Source organism: Opisthocomus hoazin, chromosome 21 (assembly GCF_030867145.1).
Source record: "Opisthocomus hoazin isolate bOpiHoa1 chromosome 21, bOpiHoa1.hap1, whole genome shotgun sequence".
NCBI classification, from domain to species: domain Eukaryota; kingdom Metazoa; phylum Chordata; class Aves; order Opisthocomiformes; family Opisthocomidae; genus Opisthocomus; species Opisthocomus hoazin.
Genome location: NC_134434.1, coordinates 2,379,033 through 2,405,689, shown reverse-complemented (window position 1 = coordinate 2,405,689; position 26,657 = coordinate 2,379,033). Strand labels below are relative to the sequence as shown.

At 58.5% G+C, this 26,657-nt stretch overlaps 1 protein-coding gene across 2 annotated transcripts; it reads left to right on the top strand.

The window, feature by feature from the left end:
• The first annotated feature begins 1,588 nt into the window (after window positions 1–1,588).
• Window positions 1,589–11,864, top strand: USH1G (USH1 protein network component sans). 2 transcript variants are annotated; one of them, XM_075440951.1, is made up of 3 exons: window positions 1,589–1,752; window positions 9,518–10,759; window positions 11,485–11,864. In XM_075440951.1, the coding sequence occupies exons 1-3, from the start codon at window positions 1,589–1,591 to the stop codon at window positions 11,486–11,488; spliced, it is 1,410 nt and encodes a 469-aa protein (XP_075297066.1). In that variant the 3' UTR covers window positions 11,489–11,864. The 2 variants fall into 2 exon arrangements, with proteins under 2 accessions (XP_075297066.1, XP_009941210.1); XM_009942908.2 differs by lacking the exon at window positions 11,485–11,864 and having other exon boundaries at window positions 9,518–10,763.
• The last annotated feature ends 14,793 nt before the right edge of the window (window positions 11,865–26,657 follow it).

Below are 26,657 nucleotides of genomic sequence, written 5' to 3'. Positions count from 1 at the left end.
CTGCCGCTGGTGCACGTGGAGGTGCTCCCAGGCAGCCCGGATGGTGACTCCGTGCCGGTCACCCAAGGGTTAATCACTGCACCTTGCGTGGGTGCGCCCGGGACTGCTTTCGGGCCTCCCTGCTGTCTTGGGGCATTTTCTTGCTTGCAAAAATAAGCTGTGTTTCTCTCTGGTTTTTCCTCCTCTCTGCTCATTACCTTCCAGCCCTCTCTGCTGCTGTCTTGCAATCTTGCCCCGTTTTTCTGCTCTTTTCGCCCTTTCTCGCCCATCTGCTGGGTCTGCCTTCCCCCTCTCCAAACCCCGTGCGCTGTGCCAGGGCGGTGGTGGCGGACGCAGGGTCCAGCCCTGGAGATCTCCATCCCCAGAGCCAGGATGCAACAACACACAAGAGAGGAGCAGGGAATTCCTCCTCGGTGGCAGCGTGTCCCAGGGGATGTGGTTCACCCTTGGGCACAATGTGCTGCGACAGCCACGTGCTTTGGTCAGTGTCCAGGCTCGGCTTGGTCTCTCCCGACAGCAGAGGGTGCCCGGACCCGAGAATGCTGGAGGCATTGCCTGGGGCCATCCTGATCCCCACAGGGCTCAGCACAGCCAGAGATTCTGTGTCAGCATAAAAGACACTGGAGGCCAGACGCTGCCCCTCGCATGCATCGTGGCAGAAGTACTGAGCTACAGACAGGAGCAGGTCTGATTTTGGGGTTTTTTTGGTCTCCAGAGAGGGAGAGGAGTTGAGGAAGGGAATTTTTCTAGCCTGCATGAGTGACTTTGGGTTACCAGAGATTCCTGTTGTGCAGTTTGTTGTGCAGTTCCCTAGAAAGCAGAGTCCTGCGGGCACAGGCAGGGTAGTGGGGGGGACAGGGATTGTGACTGGGTCTACTGTTGTCTTCCTAGTCATGCTAGGGATATATAAATATATATATATATATATATATATATATTTTTTTTACCAGGAAAAGCTGAGCTGTGAACACCTTTGGGGTTGCTTTGAAATCAGGGGCGGTCACCAAACTGCTCTCAGTCAGCTCTGCACGGAGCAGGATCATCCCTCCAGGTCCCAGCTGCTGCCCTGCTCTGATGGGGCCGCGAATGGTGGCAGTGGGGCCTCTCCCCACCAGCCCAGGCTTCCCTCTGTGGCTGCTGCTGACCCTCCCTCGCGATGGGGTAGCTATGCGAGGGGCATGCAGGGCTATCGGGCAGGATGCGGCCCGTGAGCCTTTCTGGCAGCCTGCTCTGCTTAGGGGACATTTGGACCTGAGGAGCTATCGCTGCTGCGTGACCCTGTGCCCACAGCGCTTGGCCGAGCCCGACGCAGCGATGCTGCTTAATTGGAGCTTTTAATGTGCCGTGGTGCTGGGGCGTGACAGGTTTGTTGCGAGGATGCTTAGGACCCGGGGGAAGCGCTGAAGAGCGTGGCTGGCTGGGCTTGGACGAGCTCCTGCCTCCCCGGCCAGGACTTCTCAGGTGTCCTGGTACAGCAGTGCTGTGCGAGGAGAGCTGGGCCCTCCTGGCAGCTCCCCTTCCCCACGTCCATGCCCATCCTCTGAGCCCACTCAGCACCCATGCGCTCGCCTGGGGACCACTTCGCACCATGAATGACCAGTACCACCGAGCAGCCCGGGACGGCTACCTGGACCTCCTGAAGGAAGCCACCAAGAAGGACCTGAACTCGCCGGACGAGGATGGCATGACCCCGACCCTATGGGCCGCCTACCACGGCAACCTGGATGCCCTGCGCCTCATCGTCAGCAGAGGGTGAGTGACGGCGAGGGCACGGTGCTGGTCTCGGGGGACAGAGTAGCTGGGAGCCCATCTTTCCCCCTTCCCCGCTCACAGGTCAGCATGGGTGCAGGTGCCCCACAGGACGATGACTTCTGTCTATAACACCACCCCCCCCATCCTCCCCTCTGTTATTTTTCTCTCCTTGTGGTGCTTTGAGCCTAATCCAGCACTCCTGATAACCGCTCTGGGTTTTTCCAGCTCCTCTGACCCTATAACCACCCCGTGGCTCTGCTCCTGCCCCAAACCCCACCTGCAGCTCCCCAGGTGGGGCAGGGTCCCCACCTGCACCCCTGCAAGTGCTTTTGCAGTCAGGTCCTGTGAAGACAAGCAGAGATAAAGTGTAGCATATCGGGCGACTGCCACGAAAAAAGCCCTTTTAAATGAGGGAGCAGAGAGAATAACTGCTCCTTGTGTCCCAAGAAATGCTCTCAGATGTGTGCAGTGCCAGCTGGCAGTCGGTGACGCTGGTCTCAATGTGTGACCCCCGGGCAGCCTGTCGTGCCCCCGGAGCCCAGGGAATTCAGGAGAAGGTTTCCCAAGAGCAGATTTCTTTAAGCCAAGTCTTCCCTGCGGGGGCTGCTCGATGCTGCTGTGTCTCTCGGTACCTCACAGAATCACAGAATCACAGAATAGTAGGGGTTGGAAGGGACCTCTGTGGGTCACCCAGCCCAACCCCCTGCCCAAGCAGGGTCACCCAGAGCAGGCTGCACAGGACCTTGTCCAGGCGGGGCTGGAATATCTCCAGAGAAGGAGACTCCATAGCCTCCCTGGGCAGCCTGGGCCAGGGCTCCGTCACCCTCAGAGGGAAGAAGTTCTTCCTCACCCTGGGCTGCCACATCTGAGGGTCTCTGGCTCCGTAAGCGTGGATGTGGTGGAGAGAAGGGAGTGGGACTCAGGGGACTTGTCAGACTGGAGGACTTTGTATCTTGGTGTTGGGGAAACCACACAAGAAGGTCTGGGCTAAGGCAAGATCTGCCATACCTGGTTCCTTCTTGAGGAGTACATGGCTCCCCTGTTCTTACCGACCTCCCAGGGGAGCACGTGCCAGTGCTTCCTTTCGCTCTGGTAGCTTTTCTGCTTTTCATCTAAAGGCGTCCAAGGTGGGGTGGCCTCTGCCTTGTGTGATGAGAGATTGGTGGCGGTGCTGATTTTGATTAATTTCTTTCTAATACTGAGGAATCGTGCTGAAGTCGGCAGCCTGGATGCACATCATGCCCCCTTGGAAGGGCTTTGTTGCTCCACGTTGGGTCAGGGCTTGGTGGGGCCATCAGCTCCCAAACAGGGATTTTCTGCGTCCGCCCTGTGCTGTGTTTGCAGCACTTGTGCCCGGTCAGCCACATCTCCACTGCGCCTGTTCCTGGGCTCTCAGCATCTCCTGCTGCTCTGGTCTGCTTGTGCACAACCTTCAGCCGGCTCCCCTGGCCAGCTGTGCTTACGGGCAGACCTTCCCCACACATTGCTGTCCTTCCGTTGTAAAGCATTTTCTTTTCAGATCCTGGGGTCAGAAAGGCTGTGTACAGAGTCACTTTGAGAAGTCCTTGAGTGCCTGGTGCAATAGGAATGTGCTCAGGAAAAGAGGATTTCAGAGTCAGGAGGAGAAAGTGAGCAAGACACAGCTCTGAGTGGTGCATTGCAAGATGCTCCTGGGCTGAGACCCCCATGGTGCTTCCCTGGATGTGGGCTGTGGGGCTTACTGTGTACCTCCCAGGAGAGACTGTGCCCAGCAGAAACCTGCTCTGAGCTCTTGTCGGGAGGGGAATCACCACCCAGGGCCAGAGGGCCAAGGGCAGGAGCTCTGGGGATGAGACCCCGAAATAAGAAATGGTTCCGAAGACTCTTTGATGGCCAAAAAGTCAATCTGAAAGGTCCATGCCGTGGATGAACTTTATATCTCTTTAGGTCATTATATCTCTTTGCATTGCCTGCCTCCATCTCAGGACACCCTGCAGCACCACTGCCTGCCCTGCCAACCCACGCATCCAAGCCAGCAGTTTCTGCCTCTTCACAAAGCCCAAGGGCTGCTTTTCCATGGAGGGGCCACTTTTACAAATTCATATTGGATTTAAAGGTCCTCGTGGGCTCAGTCATGTCCAAATGCAGCTTGGCTGCTGTTTAATTAACAGCCTAATATACATTTGTTCCTGACAGGGAAAATAGCCTGGCGAAAGCCCAGTGCCCTTTACGTGATGGATGGCAGAGCAAAGCGTGTGTCTGTGGGGCTGCGGGATGCGTTTGCATCTGTGCATTCATCTCCGTGTGTCAGACCCTCGTCCAGGACCACACAGAGATCAGCAAAGCCTCCTGGCCTGCAGCTCAGCTCGGTGCGGAGGCAGGAACGCCTCTGCTCGCTGGAGCGGCTTTGGCTCTGCGAGAGGCAGCAGAGCCCCAGCCTGGGGACAGGGGTCCCAGAGAGGGGAAATCCTGCAGGACCCGGAGAGCCCATGGGCAGACACTGTAATTTTCTGCTAGTGCTTAAGATGAGATGTGCAAAGGTCTTGTTCAAAGACAAAGCTTAATTCTGTGTTGGATGTGTTACTATTACTGTGCTATAATAATTGGGAAGCAAGAGGGAGTACCCCCAAGTGTCCCAGAGTGTCAGGGCATTTCTCTCTGGCTTCTGCTGTCAGAATATTCCTCCTTCGACATGGAGAGCCCTGCACTGCGGGGCAGGAGCGCGTGGGACCATGCACGGAGCAATGCCTGCCACGGAGGCTGCGGGGCTGGGGCAGGGCTGGGGTGGGGTGGGAGGCAGCTGCAGGGTCTGAGGGGCTGCTTAGCCTCTGACTGGGTTGCAGGGGGGTGCCAAGGCACAGGGGGTGATGGGGCAGCGGGAAACACTGAATCCTCCTTGCCAGTGCCAGGCGGTGCTACTGCTGCCCAGACGAGCTGGGAGATGGAGCGCTGGGGCCAGGCTTTTATGAAATGTCCTAGCGAGGCCGGCCAGAGGCACCCTGAGAAAGCAGGGCTGTGGGAGGGGGGCTGCTGGGGGCAAAAACCACGGCTCTGATCGCTGTGCAGGCCAGGCTGGTGGACACTTAGGATTATCTAGGCTCTGTCATCAGTGAAGGAGCCTCTTTCACAACTGTGTGTTCAGCAGATTGTGGTATAGGGCTGGAATGGGGAGAGGGCAAGAAAGTATAATAAATCCCTTGGAGATCCTTGAGGGAGATTCGTCATCTCAGCTCACACAGAAGGGGTAACGAAGCAGGCTTATTGTCCATAACAGCCAGTGACGTGTCTGTGCCTCTGTGCCACCTTTGCATGGGGATGGAGAGAGAGTTTGGGACGGAGTGATCAGCAGTGGCTCATCCTTCTTGTCTGCAACACAAAAAGCCTTTTTCTTGCTCCTGGCTGGTCTCCAGCAAGGGAAGCAAACTCAATTAATGTGATGGCTGGGAAAAGGCAGGCTGACTGGCATTTAGCATCGCAGCTTTTCAGAGGCAGTAATTCTTCAGCGTGGTTCGTTATGAACTGCTGTGGCAGTGGTGGGCATCCGTCCAGCTCCAGTCAACCACAGGTCTGGGGGCCTTGGCTGGGAATGGCCAGGGCTTTCTTGCCTTGGGTTAGACCGCAGGATAGGTGAGGATGTGTCTTTCTGCTAGATGGGTCCGCAGCCGGCTTTGTCACCCAGCTGTTCTTTGCAGAGGCGTGCCTCAGTTTCCCTTCTTACAAAAATGGGGGTGACAGATGCTTTGGATGTTAACGGCAGAGGGGTGCGAGTGGCTCAGCAGTGGGTTGGAGGGGATGAGGTAGCTCCTGACATCAGCCAGGCTGCTCGAGAGAGTCCCATGGCCCCGGCTGGGGCAGGGATGCAGCGGAGGTTGCAGCAAGGCACGTGGAGGTGACGCGCATCCTGCACGCCGCAGGGCTGACGGCCACGTGGGTGCCGGGAGCAGCGCGGCCGTGTTGGTGGGGACCTTCCCCTCGTGATGACCTGCAGGGACGGTGGAGGAGCAGGGTGGAGCGCTGCCGTGGCTTCGTCGCTTCCGGCACCTGAGCTGGCTTCCCGGAGCCGGCGTGAGATCTGGGCACGGAGAAGGGCCGAGGCGGCAGACGTGCCCCTAGGCACTGCCGCAGTGCAGCCGGCATTAATGATCCCAGCGGCCATGACTCCCAGCCTAGCTTTTTGCTGGGGCAAGAGGCAGAGAGCCCTGAGATGAACCTCAGCTGCAGCCTCTGTGCTGGATTTTTGGGGATCTGAACTTGGAGAAAAGCTGAATCCTTGACCTACCACTACCTGGACAAAGCTTGGGATACAGGACCCAAGGCTCTGCTCTGAGTCTAAAACCTCATTTTTTCTGCTCATTTCTAGGCTTTGCTTAGATCATTGCCCTGACTGGATATGCTGAAGCTGGTAAGGTTTTTCCTTCAAGCCATAAACGATTTTTTTCCCTCTTCCTATACCCGAAAAACATTTTACGGGAGCCAGAGACACTCTGCGCCCAGCTGGCTCCTGGTCTGAGGGCCCGATCCTTCACGCACACCCGTGAGCCAGGGGGTGAGCCAGCCCATTGCTATCAGAGGAACTTCACACGTGCAGCCGAGGATGGACGTGGACTCCCTGGCTAATTGGGATCCTATGGGAGAAGCGGAGGGGGAAAAACCGGCAGGAAGGGAGTGAGTGTGCGTGTCACGGTGCAAATGCAGTGACTCAGGAGATGCACATGTCCACCTAAGGGGCTCAATTAACAGCGTTTTTAATAATGATTATTACAGGACTTGACTCAGCAGTGAAAAACTCTTTGAAGTTGAGAAGTGCTGCACTTCACACCTGTTATTAAAATATATTCCCACTTAGTGGACCCTGCAGTCAGCATCTCCTCGTGTGCAGCGCCCTGGAGGTGAGGTTTTGCTGGGACAGGCACCAGCCAGAGGGAGGGCCTCATGTTTATTATCTGTGCTGGATCAAACACCTCTACTTTGCAAGTGGCCATTCTTCTTTCCTTCTGATGCATTTTTACCGCCTGCGGCAGACATTTGTAGGGCAAAGGGACCTAGAGATCTAATTTTGCTCTAATGCTCTTGTTTCTAGACAGTGGAAATGTCCAGGGAAAGCTGGTTTTGATGCTCTTTCCCCTCACTCTCTGAGGTGGTAAAAGCATGAGCAAAGCAGACCTTCAAATACGAATCCCCCAAGACCTCCCTGGCTTTGCCCTTTGCCACCTGAATCAGACAGACATGAGAATGGGCTCCGAGATCTACTTTATGGATCGAGCATCCATACGCTTGGCTTAGGGAGCAAGATTGTTTCTAGTGAGTCTGCTGCTAAGCCACTGTCCGCATCCTGAGTCCACGTACATGTTGGGACCCTCACGGTGCCCTGGCTCATCTGCTCGCATGTCTCAGGCACACATGTGCCTGTCCAGAGCACACATAAACAGAAGAACAACCGTTCACGCGCTGGAGTCCCACCGCCAGTGTCACTGGCTCTTTAATCCAGCTCCATCAATAATTTACACCTCTCTTGCAATTCATCAAATATTTATCCTCCCCATGAATTTCCCAGTCTGGACATGTCACTACGAGGGTAGAGGCGAGGGCTGGGGAGTTACCTCTCCTGGAAACTCAGCATTGCTGCAGTACTGGCAGCTCCCTCCTCTCCTTCTGCTGGCTTCACGGCTCCTTAACCCTGTGACCTCCTGCCCTTCTCCCTAGCACCCATCTTTGAAGCCTTTCTGTGCTTCTGTGAGAGGTGTTGAAGGCTCTGGATACAGAGGTCCTGCAGGGTTTGTGGGACTTCTTGGCCCTTACACAGTTTTGAACCTTTTGACTAACTTGCTGAATTTGCCAGCATGCTCAAGGTTGTGCTTACTAAGTGTCTACAGATTTTGTGAAAATAAGTGCGTGGTGGAGCTACTACTGGTGCTCCCACAAGGAGAAAGCTGAGCGCACCTCATAGCAGCTCTCAGGGAATACATCCAGGAAGCTCGTGCTTTGGGTCCAAATAATCTCCAGCTTAACCTCTGGGCACTGTCTTCATTGCTTTTGCCTTTTGCAGGATCATTTCCCTTCGGTATTACGTAGCTGAGATGTTGGCAAAGCCTGAGGATTGCTAACTAGCCATTCCACCAGCCGGGTGGCTCTGCTCCGGCTCCGCTGTTCCCTGAACAGCAGTGTCCAGAGTGGGCAGGCGGGAGCCCGCCTGCGGCACGGGAGGGTGAGTGTGCCGGACGAGGCTGTTACTGGGTCTTGTGCATGAGCGCTAGCGATGCAGATGCGAAGCAGCAGCAGAAAGAAGTCCCTCAGCTCCTGTGATCTCCATGCTCTTTCCATGAGGTAGTTTTCAGACTCTTTCATGTGAGACGAGCCGTAGCACAGAGTACGTGGGGTCTGGGAGAGGGTTCTGGGCTCTGCTGCTCCCAGCTCTTGTCAACACAGGTCCTAAAGCAGCAAGAAATAAAGTAACACAGACTGAAGGTCCCAAGTGTCCATTTGCCTTCTAGAGTCCTGGTGTCACCAGGACTGGGAGCTGAGGTCCTCGTGGCGGAGGGACAGTGCTTGGCTCCTCTACAGCTCATTGAAATGATGGTGAGGAAACGAGCAGGAGCTGCATCGAGCCAGAGCTCTGCCAGAGCCCTGCTGCCCATGGGGAGTTGCTCTTGAGAGTGATGGAGCAGCACAACCTTAATAAAAGGCTTTGCCTTATCCACGTGCGTGAAGGGAGGGCGCCTTGTTGACAGATACTGCTGCTGGCTGCATATCATTAGCACACACACTTGGGCGAAGGCTGGTGCCAGCAGGGGTGTGAACTAGCTCTTGTTTCAGCAGATCATAAATACAGAGGACTGCCAGGAGGACGGACTTCCCTTCAGTCCTAGGTTTGTGTCCATCCCGTCACAGGAGGCAGGAGATGTGGACAAGTGGTTGTGCCCCGTCAGCAGCTTGCTGGGGTAGGGGCCAGCACGGTGTGAGAAGAGATGCTAATGGCATTAGTCGAGTGTCCAGCTCTTGAGGAGTGCAGAAACCTAATCTCCACTTTCTCTGAAACTGGATTCTCAGGATGTGCTAATACCAATGTGCTTCAAGCCATGCAATTGAAACCAAGCGTGGTACAGCAAAAACCCCCGCAGAACCCCAACCCCAAGGCCAATGCCAGCAACTTTGCTCTTATTCTCTGCTGATGATGTGCCCTCTTGTGCCCTGAATTCCCCCAGGCACCAATGAACAGGAGGGTGGGAAGGTGCAGCAGCTGGTGGGTTTCAGAACCAATGCTGAGGATGGCCGTTTCATGGTGGTGCTACCATCATGGTGGGAACACATGGTGTCCCACACAGAATGTGGTGTATGGAGAGGTATTGTGGGATGTCCCTCCATGGAATTTGACTGAAGCCAAGATCTGAAGATCACATCTTACTTGCATTTAATAGGATGCTTGAGAATTGAAACTTTATAACAAGCTGAGCTAGAATCAGCTCCATATTTCAGTTCTGGGCTGTTCAGAATCTGGCTTGAGTCCCTCCGAAACTTGGTTTGATGCAGGAACATCATCTCCTGAGAGCTAAATTCCAGTCATGGGAATAATCACAGACTTGTGCGTCAGGCATGTGATTCCATGTCAGCTGTACACCCCTCTAGAAGACCCCCTTAAAATTAAGCTGTTGGAGCTGGAGGCATGTAGCTTCGTATTTTGAGGAGGCAACAGTTCGTGGTGCTGATTTGCCCCTGTATAATCGGGAATATCTCAGTAGAGCCTGCCAGCATGCCTGCGTGCTAACCCATTGTTTTTCTTGCTGTCTAGGGGTGATCCAGACAAATGTGACATCTGGGGGAACACCCCTCTCCACCTGGCAGCAGCCAATGGCCACCTGAACTGCCTTTCCTTCCTCATCTCTTTTGGGGCCAACATCTGGTGCCTGGACAATGACTACCACACCCCGCTGGACATGGCAGCCATGAAGGGGCACATGGAGTGTGTGCGATACCTGGACTCTATTGCTGCCAAGCAAAGCAGCCTCAACCCCAAGCTGGTGAGCAAACTGAAGGACAAGGCCTTTCGGGACGCGGAGCGGAGGATTAAGGATTGCGTGAAGCTGCAGAAGAAGCACCACGAAAGGATGGAGAAACGGTACAGAAAGGAGATGTCAGATAATTCGGACACCATGAGCTTCTCCAGCTATTCAAGTAGCACCTTAAGCAAGAAGTTCCAACACATGTCTATGGTGACTTCCCTGCCATACTCACAAGCCACCATCCATGGCACAGCCAAGGGAAAGACGAAAATACAAAAGAAGCTGGAGAAGAAGAAGCAGGTGGATGGGACATTCAAGATCTATGAGGATGGGAGGAAAAGCGTGCGGTCTCTGTCTGGTGTGCAGCTGGGGAACGATGTCATGTTTGTGAAGCAAGGCACATATGCCAGCCCCAAGGAGTGGACTCGGCGTAATATCAGAGACATGTTCCTCACAGAAGAAGACACTGTCTCCCGTGCCATAAGTGACCCAGGCTTGCACATGGACTCGGCCCACTCAGAAGTCAGCACTGACTCTGGCCACGACTCCCTGTTCAACCGCCCTGGGCTGGGCACAATGGTGTTCCGGCGCAACTACGTCAGCAGCGGGCTTTTTGGGATTGGCCGGGAGGATGCTGGCACACTGGGTGAAGACGACACAGATGGGGTAGGTGTCAAACTGCGGAGCCACCTGCAGCGCTCGCCAAGTCTCAATGATAGCATTGGCAGTGCCAACAGCCTGCAGGAGAGGAACGCGGAGGAGCTACCCTGGGACGAGGTGGAGCTGGGCTTAGATGATGATGACGAACCAGACACCAGCCCCTTGGAGACTTTTCTGGCTTCCCTGCACATGTTTGAGTTCATTTCCATCTTGAAAAAGGAAAAAATCGACTTGGAGGCCCTCATGCTATGCTCAGACAACGATCTGAAGAGCATCAATATCCCACTGGGCCCCAGGAAGAAGATTGTGGATGCCATCCAGAGGAGACGACAAACTCTGGAGAAGCCAGGTGTCATTGTAGACACTGAACTGTAAGTAGGATATGGGACCTCTGAGCAATTAAACCCTTCAGCAGGTGGAGATGTGGCAAATGTAAGGTCTTGTTTTCAACCCACTTGGAAGAGTAGGAGCCCATGTAACCTCAGTGCTTCTGTGTGTGGGCAAATACCTGCTTGTGTGGAAACAATGAGAGTTTGGAGAGGTGGTAATAGTGGTAGTTCGTTACTCAACAGCCCTAATGTGGCTGGGCAGGACATGAAGCCCTTGTTTTGTTTCATAACCTATATGAATGCAGACTGCTGTGTGGTCTGATTCTTCTGAGACCTTGTAGCTGGGATTTTCAGCCACGCTCAGGCTTGTCTTGACTCTTCACCTTTTGAAGGCGTTAGGAAATCAACCGCAATTCCCGGTGGGAGCAGGCTGACGGCAATGCCCAGTGGCATTGGGAATCCTTCCCCAAATGCTTGAGATCTTACTCAAACCTTTGAAGATTGTGTATCTGGGTTGGAGTTGTTGCTGTCTTATGGTGTTTCCAGGGTATGGTTGGCTTGGTTCGAAGGACCATGAGCCTGCCGTGGTGGTGAAGGGAAGGCATTAGTGTGGGTCTCCCCACTGTCACATCTGCTGACGCCCCAATCCACTGTGGGCTTCCCAGCCCTCAAACATCTGTGTGCTTCTTGCTGGTTTTACAGGCTTTCAGTACAGCTCCGTCTTGGGTCCTCAGGGTGCTGACAGGTTTTCCTCTTTCCCTTTGCAGATAGCAGCTGTGTCTTTTTTTTTTTTTTTTAAATGATCGAGAAACAAACCCAGTTCTAAGTTGCCAGAAAACACATGCCAGAGACTGTCTTCCTGGGGCAGCTGAAAGCTACAGCCATCCCCACCAGTCCCTCCAGACAGCCCTCCTGCTCCCTCGCTCTGCTCCCTGTCTGTGCGATGCTCCCAGGTGGTTCCTGGCATGGCGGGACAACTGATGAGGTCGGACCAGGCAGCTCCAACCTGCCAACCTTGAAGGGACGATGATCTCCTGCTTGCTGGAGGAACAAGCGTGCTGCCCAGCTGGCTAGGACTCTGTGCCGTCGTGGGCTGAGGGACCACGCGAAGCCATGAACAGAAAGAAGTATGTGAAGGTATTTTCGAAGGGACCCAAAATAAATAATTACACCCATTCTTTCTTGAGCAAGCGGTTAATTGGGGTTTGGGCTGGAGGAGCAGGGGGATGGGGAGTCCTGGCCCCTCTCCTGGTTCTTGGCTGCTTTGGTACAGTAGCTTGATGCTATGTTTTTGGAAGGGAGTTTTGATTACTTTGGTTTGGGGCTGTTCAGCTTGAGACGTGCCAGCCCTGACTTTTGCCAGCAGGTGCCCAGCATGTCTGTGAGTCCAGTCTGTGCTGTCTTGAGCGTGACAATCTGAAAGGAAGCTGGGGTTTTGAACCTGTTGGTTGCTGGTCCAAAGGCTGTCCCAGGGAAGCAGAGCTTCTGCCCTATCTCTCCAGGGCACCGAGCTGCATAAGCAGTTTCTGTGCACAGGACCTTGACATTCGCCTCCAGGAGCTTCCCAGGACCAAGCGCAGCACCAGGCTGCAGCCCAGAGCCTATTCCAAGCATCCCTGATGCATCAGTGCTCAAAACACAGCCCAGCTCCGAATCGTGGCATTAGCTGTTTTCCACAGACCCATCGCATCTCTTGCTCACCGCTGCACTTGCTTTCCAAGACCTCAGCTCCCAGCTCCACTGCACCAGCTGACATGCATGATTTACGGGCAGCTCCTGGGTGGAAGGAGTGTTTCTGGGGTGCAGCAGCGGGATGGGGTCCTCTGCCCTCCCCACATAGCCTCATGGGACAGAGTCAACAGCCCCTTGCCATGGGGAGCTGGCAACGTGCCTGTTCAGGCTGTGATGCGAACTCCCAGATCAGAGAAATGCCGCACGTTGTTACTGGTACTGCTTATCCAGCCTTATCTCAAGGATGCAAATGATAAGGAATGACCTGGGCACAGTAACTCCTGGCAGTCTGGATGTGCTCAGCCCGGGTCTGGCTGGGGTCTGGACCACGCTTGTCCCTTCGGAGCGGTGGAGGCCGTGGTTTTGCTGCTTGAAGGGTGGGGATTTGTTTGGTGTGGAGTTGTGCTGCTCCCTGCCTGTGCATGCCCTCTGTGTGTGTGTGTGTAGGGGAGGAGAAATACCCTTTGCAAGCTGGATCTCTGTCCTGCTGCCCGCTACGTGGCTGAAGCCCCACCGGGCGTGGAGTGGGGTCTCTGGTCCCAGCCTCGTGCCACTGCGCACAGAGATGCCATGGCATCAGCTAAACACCACCGCTGCACCAAAGGTCCAAGATCTTCCTGCATGGATGCAAACTGAGAAGGAGCTTTTTAAAATTTCTTTTTTTAGAGCTAAAAGTGCTTTAGATTTGATGTTACAAGTTCTGCCTAACTCTTGGTTTGATTTCCAGGCAAAAGGGCAAGCGATCCCACGTGCTGAGTCTGCAAGTTCTCCGTGCAGGCTGCGTGGTGCCTGGGCCCCAGCACCGTTTTCTTTGGTCCCTCTCCAAAGCCCTGGGCTGCCATCCCAGCAGGGAGAGTGGTGGCTGGGCTCGCTAATGTCACAGCTCCCTCTGCCGGGACCGGGTCTGGGAGAGCAGGATGGGACCCACTGCCAGCCAGCACACGAGGCAGCAGGGATGCGGCGTGGCAGAGGGATGGCCACCCAGTCCTGCTGCGAGCAGGACCTGTAACCCAAGGCTGGCTTTCAGGTGAGGTTACAGTGGCAAAATTCATCCCCTTCGTTGTGCACATGTGTGGCTTCATCCAAGCCCTCTGCCCTCGCTCTGGGTAATCGGCAGAGCACTGGCTGCCCACCACGAACCAGCTCCCAGCTCCAGTTTCCCCAGTGAAGAATCGTGCCATCAGGTTTGTGCCAGACAAGGGAGGGGAGCAATTTCCCCTGGCTCGCATTGCTGTCGCTCCAGTGCAATGGGGACCAGTTTATACCAGCAGATGACAGGAAGAAACGGATCTATTGGCCTGGTGCCCACCAGAGCCTTTCAAGGGCTGGGCGTGGGGGTGCGGTGGATGTTTGGGGGCTGCTGAGCAGCTGGGGTCTGCGCACTCCCTAACTTTGCCATTTTGCTTAGGAGCACCAAAGCAGTTGAAGTTGGGCTGGTGCAGACAGAGATCCCTTCTCCCAACTTGTCTTTCCTCCAAAGAGCTGGTGAAAGGGTTTGGTGATACGACAGTACCCAAGTGCCATGGGACATGTGCCCACGCAGCCAAGAGCAAGCCCAGAAATGCTGCTTAGGATTGCCAAGCTCCGAGACCAACGTGGTCACCTCCATGACTGCAGGGAGAGACCAAAACTGAGCCATGGCACCAGTGCAACGTTGCAGAGCCCAAGAGACGGGCTCAGGCCCACAGCTGCTCCGGGTGCGCTGAGGATGGGCTGCGGGCATGGACTGGCTGTCAGAGATGATGGCAGCCCCAGAGCAAGTCCCCGCTCTTTGGGGTTGTGTGTGTGTTGCTTGGCTTTGGTCCTCCGTTTCCAACCAGGTTGTCTCCCACAAAGCATGGGGATGCAGCTCTTGCAGGACAGGGTGTTCAAACCCCCCAGCCTCTGGTTTCCAGCTTTCTCTGTCCGGCTGAGTTGCTGCATCCCACTGGGCTTGTGATGGAGCCAGGCTGTGGGCATGGGGAGGGGACATGGCTGTCCCCGTGTCCTCAGCAGAGCCGGGCCCCATCGCTCCCCTGCCCGTCGGCAGCCTGGCCTCCGCCGGGGAGCCTCGCTGGTGCTAATTGCATCTATTCCATGGCCGAGAACAACAAACTCCTTTTGGAGAGAGAGCTTGTGAAAGCAGGGTGGAGGCCAGGGCTGGCACACCCTGGAGAACACCCTTAAATGCCCTCCAAAACAGAAACCGAGCCAGGCGGCAGGTTTCCCCGTCCCGGGGCTGCCAGCCAGCAAAGAGCAGCCTTCATCTCTGCCCAAGGCCGAGTGTGCCCATGGCACCTGGGCGGTCGGACACGGCGCGGGACCTGCGGGCACTACGGTGGTGGATGGGAGCATCTCCTCGGCAGGCAGCCTGTGATCCTGGGGACAGTGGTCCCTTAACGCCCCAAGCCATGAGCACAAAACCGCTCTGTGCTGCTGCCTCTGTTAAATTGGCCTTCCCAGCAAAACCAGTCCCCTGGGTTTAGCTTGGATATGTATTTCCCTGTCCCCGATGGTGCAGGATGTGGCATGCAGGGAGCAGAGCGAGGCCAAGGGTCCATGCCAGTGGCCTGGCCATGGCACAGACACCCCAGCCTTGCGCTGGACAGCCACGGCTCCTCAACTGCAGGAACATTGTTGACAAAAGTGATGCCGATTCGTAGGCTCTGCCCTTGTCCCCAAGGAGATGTGTTGGCACTTGCTGTCACTCAGGTGCTTTTGTCTCCCTGTCCCTGGGTGCTAGCTGAGCCCCCCGCCCCGAGCGCAGTCTGGAGGGGGGAGAAGGCAGGGGAGGTTTTTGAGGATGCTGGAGGGTGTGCAGTGGTGGTGTAGGAGATGCAGGTGCTGAGTGAGCATTGCAGCATCCCTGCTCGGCTGCTGGGTACCACAGCTGGACTGGGAGGACACACGGCTCCTTCCCCCAGGCTGCCAGCAGCACTGGGGTTACTGGCTGCTCCCCTCTGACAGCACGAGTGCTCAGCCACGCCACGCGGGGCTGGCACGGGAACCAAGAAAGGACATCACCCATAGGACACCAGGTAAGTCCTACGGGCAGATGGGACCATGGGGAGGCATCTCCCTTGGGTGGGAGCACTTAGTCCTCAGCGCTGCCCGATGCTCCTCTCCTCCATCCTCACCCGGAGCCGGTGACGGCGCCCACACCGGAGGGTGCTGCTGGGGTCCGGGACCTGCCAGGCCAGCGCGGGCCGTTGTGCACCACTTGCTAAATTATTTCCTGCCCATCCCACCGGGGATTCACTTCCTGGCCGAGCGGCTGAGTAAGGTGCAGTGGCAGGAACGGCGGTGAGCGCGAAGGGGCTCCGTGCAGAGCACCCACGGCACGCCCTGGCTTTGCCATGCCTTGCACGGTGCCCCCGGTGCTGCTCCCCAGCAGCCAAGCGCAGAGCTGGGGGCAGCATTGGTGCAGCCTGGGTTGCAGAGGGCACCTTGCAGGGGCCTCACGTTGGCTTTTGGACCCTCCACCGCTTGTTCCCAAAACCCAAGGGCTCTAAAAGGCAGCGGCTTGGACGTGGCTCAGTGTGTCCTCCCTGAGAGAGAGCTGCCGAGCGGGCCAGGGAAGCGGGAGAAATGGAGCAGCATTTTCTTTTAATGCTAGCTTTAGGTATTAACAGGGCAAATTATTTTCTATGTCTGCTTCATGCAAATCATAAATTTTAGCAAAATATCAGGCATTGCTGTGGATTCTGCCACCAAGTGTCTCAGGGCTGGAGTGAGTTCCCCGGTACTCATCATCCAGGTCTTGCTTTCTGCCGGGGTGGCTGGAGGAGCGGGGGTTCACCCCAAAGCATTGCTGGGGGCAGCTGGGGCAGAGCGAGGTGTGGGGCATCACTGGTGCCCTGGGCCCGTCTGCCTTTGGGGTCTGCCCGCAGCGCCTGGCGCAGGCAGGCGGTTTGCTTGAGGTGCAAGGCAGGGAGATGCTCCCTCCTGGGCGTTAAGCTAAAATCTCTGCCTGCCACTGAATGAGGGTCAGGAGCAGGGCAGCACCTCCCACAGGGCTTGGTGCAGGGCCAGAGCTCAGGTTTGCTCTGTAACTGTGGGGTTGCAGCTGCAATAATTTTTTCCAGCCTCAGCAAGGGTATGGAGCTGTTTTTGCAGAAGCATGCAAGGAACTGCACCTTCTGCAAGACCCCCCCAGAGCCCCTCAGCACTCAGGCTGGGTGGGCTGGGGGCGAAGGGCGAGCTGTGGGGTAGCCTGGAGCTGGAAAAGCCAGATGTCTTCGACTAGGCTCCTGCCCCAACAGCATGGAGAGAGGGAGGGATTTAAGGGCTCGTAGTTGGGGACTTCAGGCTGGGGGGACCTTTGGCTGGGGCAAGAAGTGGCTGTGGTCAGGGATGTGGCATTGGTCTGGATTCATCCCCCTGAGCTCTGGCAGTGCTTCTGGGGATAGGTGTGCTTCGAGCCCAGGCACTGCCTGATCTTTGTCCCCAGCTGCTGAACATCCCTGGTCCCCCACCACACCGGGGCTCCTGGCTCGCTCTGGCAGGGCCCTGAAACCAGCACTGAGGACAGGGTTGTGTCCAGCATTGCTGGTGGGGATGCCAAAGCTGTGGGGAACTGTGTTTTAGGAGGACTGGACTCCAACCCCAGCGATGGAGCCACTCCACGTGCCGAGGTGAGGGCACCGAGCATCCCTGCACAGCCCCCAGCCAGTGGGCATCTCCTGCCTGAACTGGGGGGCACGTGGGTCCCGGAGGTGGTGGTGGGTGGGTAGGGGCTGGGAAAGGCTGTGTAGCTGGGACAATACCAGCACTGGCTCCTCGGTAGCACCGCTAGCCAAGACCACGCGGTTGGCTGGGGTCAACACCAGCACTGCAGGACTAGTGCCCCCGACAGCCGGTACATCCTCCCCCGGACACTTCGGTGGGAGAAAGCCCAGGGGCAAAGGCACTGGGGGGGCTGTGGGACCCCCAGCTGGCGTGGGACTGAGCCAGTGCCCATCAGGGCACGTGTCACAGTGTTGCTGCCCTGCGGCACTGGGGCCCTGCTCGTGGCAGAGCCCTGCGATCCCTGCCTGGGCCCCTGATCTTTCACAGAATCACAGCATGGTAGGGGTTGGAAGGGACCTCTGTGGGTCACCCAGCCCAACCCCCTGCCCAAGCTTTATCTAAGCTTTAACCTTTTCGGATGCACTTTGACAGCAATTATGTTTTCCTGCTGCAGGACACTGACCTCCAACTCGCCAGCGCTCTCCAAAGCCAGCAGAGCCACCAAGCCCTGAAGGTCCTGGCAGGACCAGGAGCTGCCGTCACCAGAGGAGACACCCAGGTGGAGGCTGGACCACCCGAACCCTCGCAGGACTGCACTGGGAGCAGCAAACACAGGGCTACAAGGGGTGATCCAGCCCAGAAACCACCTAAACCCAGGCAGTAAGCCCTATGCAAGCCTTTAAGCACTGGTGGGGGTGGATTTCTTTGGGGTCTCCTCCCCGGCTCTGGTGAGGCTGCAGCCCAGGTGCGGGTTGCAGCAGGGCAGTGCCGGCAGCGGGCTGAGCACGATGCTGCTCTCACCCGAGGACGGGTCCGGCTGCTACAGCATCCCCTTGTTCCCCACCCGCTATCTCAGCGCCGGGAAGCGGCAGAGCTCGGCTGGCACGGCCGCCTCGCACCAAAACCCGGCGTTGGCGCCGGGGACCCTCGCCCACGCTGTGTTTTGGAAACGCGCCCGCGGTCAGGGTGGCTGCCCACCACGCTTCCCCGTCCCCGGTGCCACCGGCCGCGGGCACTGCTGGCGAGAAGCACAGAGGAGCCCGCGGCCGCTCCAGCGGGACGGCGGAAGGCCTGGACGGGGCATGGAAAAGCTCCCGGCAGCTGGGCCGGCGGCTGCCTTTTACCTCTGCTGTGCTAAACCCCCAGCCTGGCCCTTCTCCACAGACACAAACAACCCCCGAGCTTGGCACCGGCGGCTCGGCTGGCGTGCCAGCACCCGGGGGCGGCTGCGGGCCACGGCACGGGGGTCAGCTGAGGCTGCTGCCCCCCAGCCCCTCGGGGTGCCCAGCACGGCAGAGCTCCCACGTGAGCACCCGTTATTTCAGCTGCCCCGTCCCCCTCGGTGGTTCGGAGATGGGGGGCTCCCGCGGGGTCCTGCGAGGCCAGGGAAGGCTGAGCAGCACGGCTGCCCACCCGGGGAGGGACGGGGAGATGCACGAGGCAGCCGTGGCCCCATCCGAGCCTCTGCCTCCCGAGGTGAGAGCCCAGCCCTCAGCCCCGCTCAATAACCGAGCTAACGAGAGCCGCTGTCAACACGTCTGCAGCTCCCCAACCCGCGCGGGGAAGGACGCCTCGCTCGAGGGACCCGGGAGGAGAAACCTGTTTCACTGACCTTGCTCCATCACCGCCTTGGTGGCTGCGCCGTGGGCGAGTCCGGGGCTGCGGTGGGGGACGAGTGGTCCGGCCACCCCTCAGGGGCACGGCGAGGAGGAGGAGGAGCGGGGCCAGGGCCGCATCACCAGCAGGTCAGGGTGCTGGGGGACCCGCCGGGCGGGAGAGCGAGACCCGCTGGGTCGAGGCCGCGTCTCGGCGTGGCTCCTCGCCTGCCAGCGGAGCCTTGCTCCACCCCTCATCAGCTAATAAAGCCTCCGCCGCGCGGTCCCTCCTTTGCCACTGACTCACGGGCTGACCTAGCCCAATCCCCGAACTGCCCCGCACCTCCATTTTCTGACCCATAAAGCAGGGCTCATCCTCACCGCTCTCCCGCGTCCTTGCATAAGGGCACCGGGTGCCAAAGCAAACCCCGCAGCGCTTTGCTACCCACGAGTGATGCCCGGGGGGCAACGGCGCGCGCTCGACAGCCGCGTGTGGGCTCGGCTACCCATGCCCAAGATGTGTGAACCCCGGCTGTAGGTTTTGTGGGTGCTGCGCAGCCCCCGAGGGCACTGAGAGGCAGCCAGGAGCCGGCCACTGGTTGCACCCGCAGGCATCAGCTCCCCAGAGGTTCTGCTTGTGTTCCAGGGGCTGGGAAGGGGAGGTGAGCAGCATGTGCAGTTCTTGGCACGGCGTTCTGCCTGCTCCGGTGCCAGGGAATGCCTTTGCCCTGCTGCCCTGGTGCTTTGTCACAGCTCCAGCACCCCGAAACCCAGCCGGTCAGGTTTGGAAAGCTGGTCAGGGATGGCTGGGGAGGTGGAGGCTTTCTGGGTGCCAGTCGGGCTGTGCTGGGCTCATCTCCACTGCTGGCCAGGGAGCAGCCCTGGCCACATCCCGTCCCCTGTCCCCTGGGAGAAGCGTGAAAAACATCCCCTTTATTGCTTTGGTTGCTTTCAAAGACAACAGCAAAGGCTGCTCCGTGTGAAGCAGAACCACGTCCCAACGGGTGCCAAAGGGGAGGATGAGCATCCTTGGGTCGCAGCAGGGACCAGGTCACAGCACCCACCAGCATCCCTGTGGGAAGGGTGTTGGGCAGAGGGGCCCGTGGGGCACCCAGCAGGTGCGGGGATCCCCAGGGAGTGGGACCTCAGAGCTCTGAGCCCCAGGACCAGCTGCAGTGCCGAGTCAGCATAGGCAGGGAGGGAAGCAGGAGCCGGCTCAGCCACGGCCCAGCGCTGCCTGACGTAAGAGGTTATACAAGCCCACGTGGGCAGGGTGCTGGCAGCAGCACCGGCATATCTGTGACTGCAGCCCTGCTCCTGCTCTGGGATAACGCCTGCAGGAATGGGGACAGCCCAGCCCCCCACCTCATGAAAGCCCTGGGTGGCCGTGGCACCCCGGAGCAGTACCCACGATGGATGCACAGGCTGCCTGGAGGAGCACGGCAGGGCTGGGCAGCACCCACAGAGGGGCAAAAGCCAACCTGGAGAGGGGTGAAGATGGTCTGGTGGTATCCACATGCCCAAGAGCCGTGCTGGGGTGGAGGGTAGCAGGGTGCCTGGCTGGTGGCTCAGGGAAGAGGAGGAGGGCAGGGACACCACTCGCCTGGAGCAAGCGGGTGGGAGAGGGCACAGAAGAGTGCTGGGAGCTGGACGGTGCTGGGACGTGGTGCTGAGCTCTGTTATCCCCGTTCGCAGGAGCAGGGCGAGGCTCCAGGGTGCCAGTGGAGCATCGTGCCTCCTCACCTGCCAGCACCGGGTGATAGCTCAGCCCCCGGTATCCGAGGCAGCTGACCGAAGGGGTTACTCACCCAGCCCGGGCTCGCTCGGCTCCGGCGGGCAGGAATGCCGCGTGCTCCAACTTCCCCCGGCGAGCACCAGCGCTGCGGCCGGGCACGATGTCCAGAGCTGGAGCTGGGTTTGACCGAGTGCGAGATGGTGGGGAGGGGGCCAGGCATTGCGGGTGCCTCCTGGGTGGCTTTCCATGCCGGGGGGATGAGAAGGCTCCTGGCCCTCCCGGGACACCGGGGGCTGGAGGAGGTGACACGGGACGGGTGCCATCCTCTCCAAAGGGCACCATCTTGGCAGCTGGTTCTAAGAGCTGTCCCAGCCCTGACAGCTGGATAAGGCTGTGTTGGGACTGAAGGCTGAACCAAATCACCTTTTTACACCGTTTCTTTCCCAGAATGATTGGGCCTGTAAAGAAGGAAGGGGAGCCAGCAGCAGTCACCGTCTCTCCTCAGATGTCCTCCCCATCCCGGCTCCCCACAAACAGAGCCTTCCCAAAGGGCTGAGGGCAACGTGCCCGGTGCTTCAGTGGGGCAGGGGATGGGCATGGGAACCCACTCACAACATCACTGTGGACTTGTCTTCTGGAGAGGTAATTTTGTTGACCACAGGGCTTTTCACTACGGGAAAGGGAGACCTGCTGTTTGGAGGCAACTGAGATCATGGGCATGTTTTGGCATAGTTAACAGCGGGTCTTCTCCTGGTCTGGAGCAGATGGAGTGGAATCCTGGGTGACAAATTGTCTGTGGGCTGGTGAAAGCTATCGATCCGTGTATAGGCTGAATCCTGCGTGCTCCAAGGAGAATTTACGTCAGCTCCAAGGAGAATTTACGTCAGCTCCAAGGAGGCTGGTTTCACCCCTTTTTCCAACAAAGCATGAGTCTTAGTCACCCCTCTACCAGCAAATCACCCGGTTTTCCAGGGCATCGCCTATGCCACATGCCGGAAGGTGACATCCTGCTCGGGAAGCAGGCTCGTGTCAGGCAGCGAGGCTATTCCCAGAACCACCTCCAGCTTCGCTCCGTAAATCCCACTATCAGCTCCCTGCCTGGCTCCAGCTGGCTGCAGCCCAGCTGGGTACGTGGCTCTGGGATGGCTCCTGCGTTTGCTGGCAGATCTGGCTGCCCATGGGCTGCTGGGCCTGGTGGGTGCCGTGGCAGTGCCAGCGGCACCTCGTGAGCCCTCCGCGTATTTTGGGCCAACAGTCAAGGTTGTGCAAAGTGCCCGGTGACGCTCGTCCTGCAACCACGAGCACTGCAGGAGGTCAGCCTTATCTCGCCTTGTGCCATGCTTGGCTCATTGTTGATTGTTCTTTTCCCACTCAGGAAGAAAAGGAAAATAAAGCCCAACCTTACCTTTTCTGCAGAACTGCTATCTAAGGCTCTGTTTGAGCTGGGTCAGTGTCTGGCTGCCCCAGACGTGGCTCTCCTGGGACAGCAAGGACCCTCCGGAGGGGGAGTCCCGAACCCCGGGCAGCCAATGGACCAGAAGAGCCCTTGCAGGATGAAGGGATGGTTTTAGGGCTGAGCTTGTGTTCATTTTGCACCCAGACTCGTCCCTACAGCCTCTCTCCCCCTGTGCCCTCCAGCCCAGCGACTCCCAAAATTGGAGGAGTGACAACCCTCAAAATTTGGTGAGGATGGTGAAGTGAGGATGCTGAGGATGGCTCAGAGGCCCCCAGATCCCCTGGGCTGGCAGTGGCAGCCAGCTCTACCTGCTGCGACAGCTCCTACCACCCACAGTTTAGCCCTAACCTGGTTTCTATTATAAGCTCTATTTTTTTTTTCACAGGCCTCCTCCCTCTTTCACTTTGCCCCACTTTGCCCTCCTGCCAGCGAGTTCCGAGTGCCGCTGACCCCGATCCCAGCAGGGCCTTGCCAAAGTCGGTAATAAAATGCACCGGTGAGGTTGCTTGGGTCAGGGTGGCTCCTGCTTCCCCGGGCTGGGATTAAGGAGCAGCACCTGCAACGGCTCTGGGCAGGAGGTGGAAAGCTGGAGGAACGGGGCTGGGGAGACTTTGCTTTTGTGGCAAAACCAGCTGTAGGATCAGCAGCTTTCCTCGTGTTCGTGTTTTCCTAGGAGGCTGCAAAATGCCGGCTGTCGGGGCGCTGGGGATGGGGGATGTCGTGTTCACCCTGTGCTGCTGGCAGGGCTGGGGAAGCAGCCACGTGCCAGCCAGAGCCGACCCGCAACCTCCTCTGGGCTCCTGCAGATATTCCCTCGGTGGGCTGGGATCCGGAGCACCACTGCTACAAAGGTATCATTAGAAGAGTCCCTGTTTTTCCAAGCTAACTGGTTTTATGGGTCCGGCCGTGCTGATGAAATAGCTGCCAGGCAGCGTGTGAGTTATCCCTTTGGCTGGCAGGGTGCACCCGGGCCCTCGCCTCGAAGAAGAAACAAATGCTGCCCTCGGTGCGGTGGCACCGGTGGGAGGCAGGCCTGGCAGGGCTCCGGTGGGCTGCCCGTGCCCGTGGGGAAGGGTGGGCTCTTCCCTGGGGGAGGTGGGCTCGGGGCGGTCCACCCCCAGAAAGCCATTCACCCGTGCCCGGGGGGTGCCCCACGTGTAACGGGCAGGGTGGGCGCGCGGGGTGTTGGCTGGATGCGGCCCCATGCCCGGCAGGGAGACGGAGCCCGTCTGTGCCTGACGGAGCCAGGACAGCAGACCCTCTCCCCGGCCCCCTGGCACAACCATGGCCTCCCCGCAGCAGCCGGGTTACGGCCGTGCGAGAGCTGGGGAGATGGGGCTGCGTTCCTGGAGTCCGGCTGGACTCGGGCAGCCCTTTGGCTCCCGACCAAATTTCCAGCCCGAAGGAGTGACACAGCGCGTTGGCTTTCCACGCCGGCCGGGCGGCTCGCTGCCTTCCAGGCACTGCCTCCTGGGCACGGCCGGCTGCGTCACGGTCCCGGCTGCCCTCGCCTCCCCTCCAGCCGGAACGGGGCCCTGGCCGGGGGCTGCAGCACCCAGCTGCTCTTTGATCTTGGAGTGGCACCAACCTGCCGTGCCGGGACAGAGCTGATGCTGGGGCAGAGCAAGGTCCCGTGGCCGGTGGAGGGCAGTGCCCATCCTGGGTGCAGGGACAGCATCGTACAACCCCTCTTCTTGCTATTAAAGCCATGCATGGGCTTCTTCTTGCAAGCTTTTTCTTGTCTTGCAGGCATTCCTGGCTTCCATGAAATCAACATCTCATGATCCTACAAAGAGCAGCAACAGAATATAACCACAGGTACTGGTCTGCTCCCAGCTTAGCTCTGGTTTCTTAAACTGGGCAAACACAGTGGCCCCAGCAGAGTGTGTCCAAATACTCCCAGAGGGAAAGGCAAGGGGTTCTTGGCCCCGAACCCTACCCTCCCTCCCAGCCCCTCTCTCTTCTGGCCCATGCAGCCGGTGGTGGGAGCTGGCAGGGAGACCTGGCCCCAGAAGCAGCCATGGATAGCGGCGCTGAGCCACCCTGGGAAACCATCCTTGCTCAGCAGTGAGCACCAGGTAGTGCCGTTCTCAGCACAACCTTGCCGGAGTCCTCGCCGTCCATCCTACGCTGCCGCGTGCCAAGGAGGCTGGAAACTTCCCTCTTTCCTAGAGAGGGCGGAGGATGGAGCCTGGAGTTACCCTGCCTGCACCGAGCGGTAAAAGTTTCGTGTGGGCGGCTGCCGGGGAGCCGCCAGGTCGGGTGCCTGCCCGCAGGGACACGTGTGTGGCCAGCCCCGCTGGCACTGGGTTAGGGACCAGGAGGGCACCTGGGAGCTGGGGGCTCTGCGGATGGGCAGTGCCACGCTTCCAAGAAAAATTGTATTATTTCATTTTCGAGCACTGGAGGTGCAGCGTTGCGCCCAGGAGCATCTTTATGATTGCTGGCTGATGAGCAGAGCCAGAGCGATGGCCGGTTGCCTCGTCAGGACCCATCACTGCCAGGGTGGGAACCACACGCCCTCAAGGGTCACGAAAGAGCTGCCAGGCTGGTGGGCGAGAGGGCTTGGCCATCCCGTCATGGCATCGCCGGCGGCAGGCTCGGCGTTTGGGAAGCGGAGCGGCCGGAGCCTGCGGCATCTCAGCCGTGCGCCCGCGTTGGGTAACACCTGGTCGGGCAGTGACGCCAGGGACCGAGGGGTGGGGGCAAGCAGTTTCGGTCGGGGCAAGAGCAGAGGCACCCAAACCAGTGATTACCTTCACCCTGAGCTGCTAAGTGGAGGAAGTCTGTGATTAGTTGACACCTCCAACCAGGCTTTGGAAATTAAGCCGGGCTGGAGCAGGGGGTGGATGACAACTGCTTTATTCACTGCTGATATACAAAACTGAAAACACGGTCTGGTTGTGGTATCAGGGTATTCTGGTGGTGGCAGCTGCAAGGGCCGGTGGTGGATACACGGTGAGACCCCAGGGGATTTGGGGTGCTTGTGGGCCGGGGTGGGTTTTGGTGCTGGGGCTTTGAGCCCTGGTCAGGGATGCCCAAGGGCTCAGGGCCGGGCTTTGTGCTGGGTTCGGTTTTCATGTGCGGTTGGCTTTGAATAAACCTCCCGCACCAGATGCAGCCCGGACTTACACACAGGGCTTGTCCCTGAGCTTTTGGGTTCCTGTGTTTGCAGATGGCTGTCATAAAGAGGAGAAGGCAGGCGGTTGTGTTCCCCTCCGTGGCATGGCTGACACCAGGCGTGTGTCTGATCCCATGCGAGGAAGAGCCTCCCGCTCTGCACGGGTGCAGCTGCTGTGCCAGGGTCCGCTTCTGCTCTGCAAGTGGGAGATGCTTGTAGTCCCATCCCTGCGGTGCACCGGCCTGGCCAGGACCCAGAGGACCATCGTCCCAACCCTGGAGCCAGGAGGGCTCAGGTCCTGCCACGCCGTGTGGCTCTTAAACCTTGTAGCACGGAGGAGCTAAGCTGACCTCTCCATACCTGGCTGCTGCTGGCAGGTAAATTCTGGCTTTTCTAACCCCGGGGTGAACGTCATCGAGGTTTAGCAGAGCAATTCCCCTCGTGCAACGCCCCAGCACCCATCCAGGGGTCAAACAAGGATGAGGAAGCTACGGCAGCAACGCAAAGATGGTGTGAATGACACTGAGGGTGTTGGGCTTGCACCCCTGCTCTGGCTGGGCAATGCCCTTAGTGGGGCTCTGCCATTCAGCCGCTTTCCTCCCGCGGCGCCGGGACAGCACGAGGCAGCACCGGACCAACACAGAGCCTGGATGAGACCATCGGCCTCTGCCCACGGTGCCGCCTCGGCAGCTCGTGCATGGCCAAGCACAGGGCAGCGCGGCTGTGCCCGCCCGGTCCCGTGGCCGGCTGGCGCGAATAGATCGGCCAGATTACCCGGCACTGGGATCCAGTTCCTTCCCGGAGCTGCTGAGCGTAAGCAGGAAGTTTTCCATTGCCCAAAGTGGCCGTTTGTGCCCTGCAAACAGCGAGACGTCCCGGGGGAGTATTTATTTCAGGTTAAAAGTGTGGCCTTGCCATTTCCTGGCAGGACTGGGAGCACGTGGGCTACCGAAAGGCACCGGCTGGATCTGGCATCTCACTGCCCCCACCAGCTCCAGCCCAGCACCACCACGCTGGGGCACAGGCACCCTTCGTGGCAAACAGACCCCGGGGAGAGGCTGCAGCTGTGCCCAGGGTCTCGGTCCTTAGGAGGGGACTTTGTACCCCGTGGACGGGGGCTCAGCAGCTGTGCACCCCCAGCACGAGCTCCTCGCCTCAGCGTGCGGATCAGGCTGGGTCTTGCTTTTTGGCACCCCACCAGCTCAGGGCTGAGCATCACTGAATCACAGAGTGGTAGGGGTTGGAAGGGACCTCTGGGGATCACCCAGCCCAACCCCCTGCCCAAGCAGGGTCACCCAGAGCAGGCTGCACAGCACCGTGTCCAGGCGGGGCTGGAATATCTCCAGAGAAGGAGACTCCACAGCCTCCCTGGGCAGCCTGGGCCAGGGCTCCGTCACCCTCAGAGGGAAGAAGTTCTTCCTCATGTTCAGCTGGAGCTTCCTCTGCTTCAGTTTGTGCCCATTGCCCCTTGTCCTGTCGCTGGGCACCACTGAAAAGAGTCTGGCCCCATCCTGACACCCACCCTGCAGATATTTATAAGCATTTATAAGGTCCCCTCTCAGCCTTCTCTTCTCCAGGCTGAACAAGCCCAGCTC

Bases quoted from the DNA above. Each gene is read 5' to 3' on its own strand.
- USH1G (XM_075440951.1), top strand. From the start codon at position 1,589: ATGAATGACCAGTACCACCGAGCAGCCCGGGACGGCTACCTGGACCTC. The intron at 1,753-9,517 runs GTGAGTGACGGC...CTTGCTGTCTAG, and splicing joins CGCCTCATCGTCAGCAGAGG to GGGTGATCCAGACAAATGTG.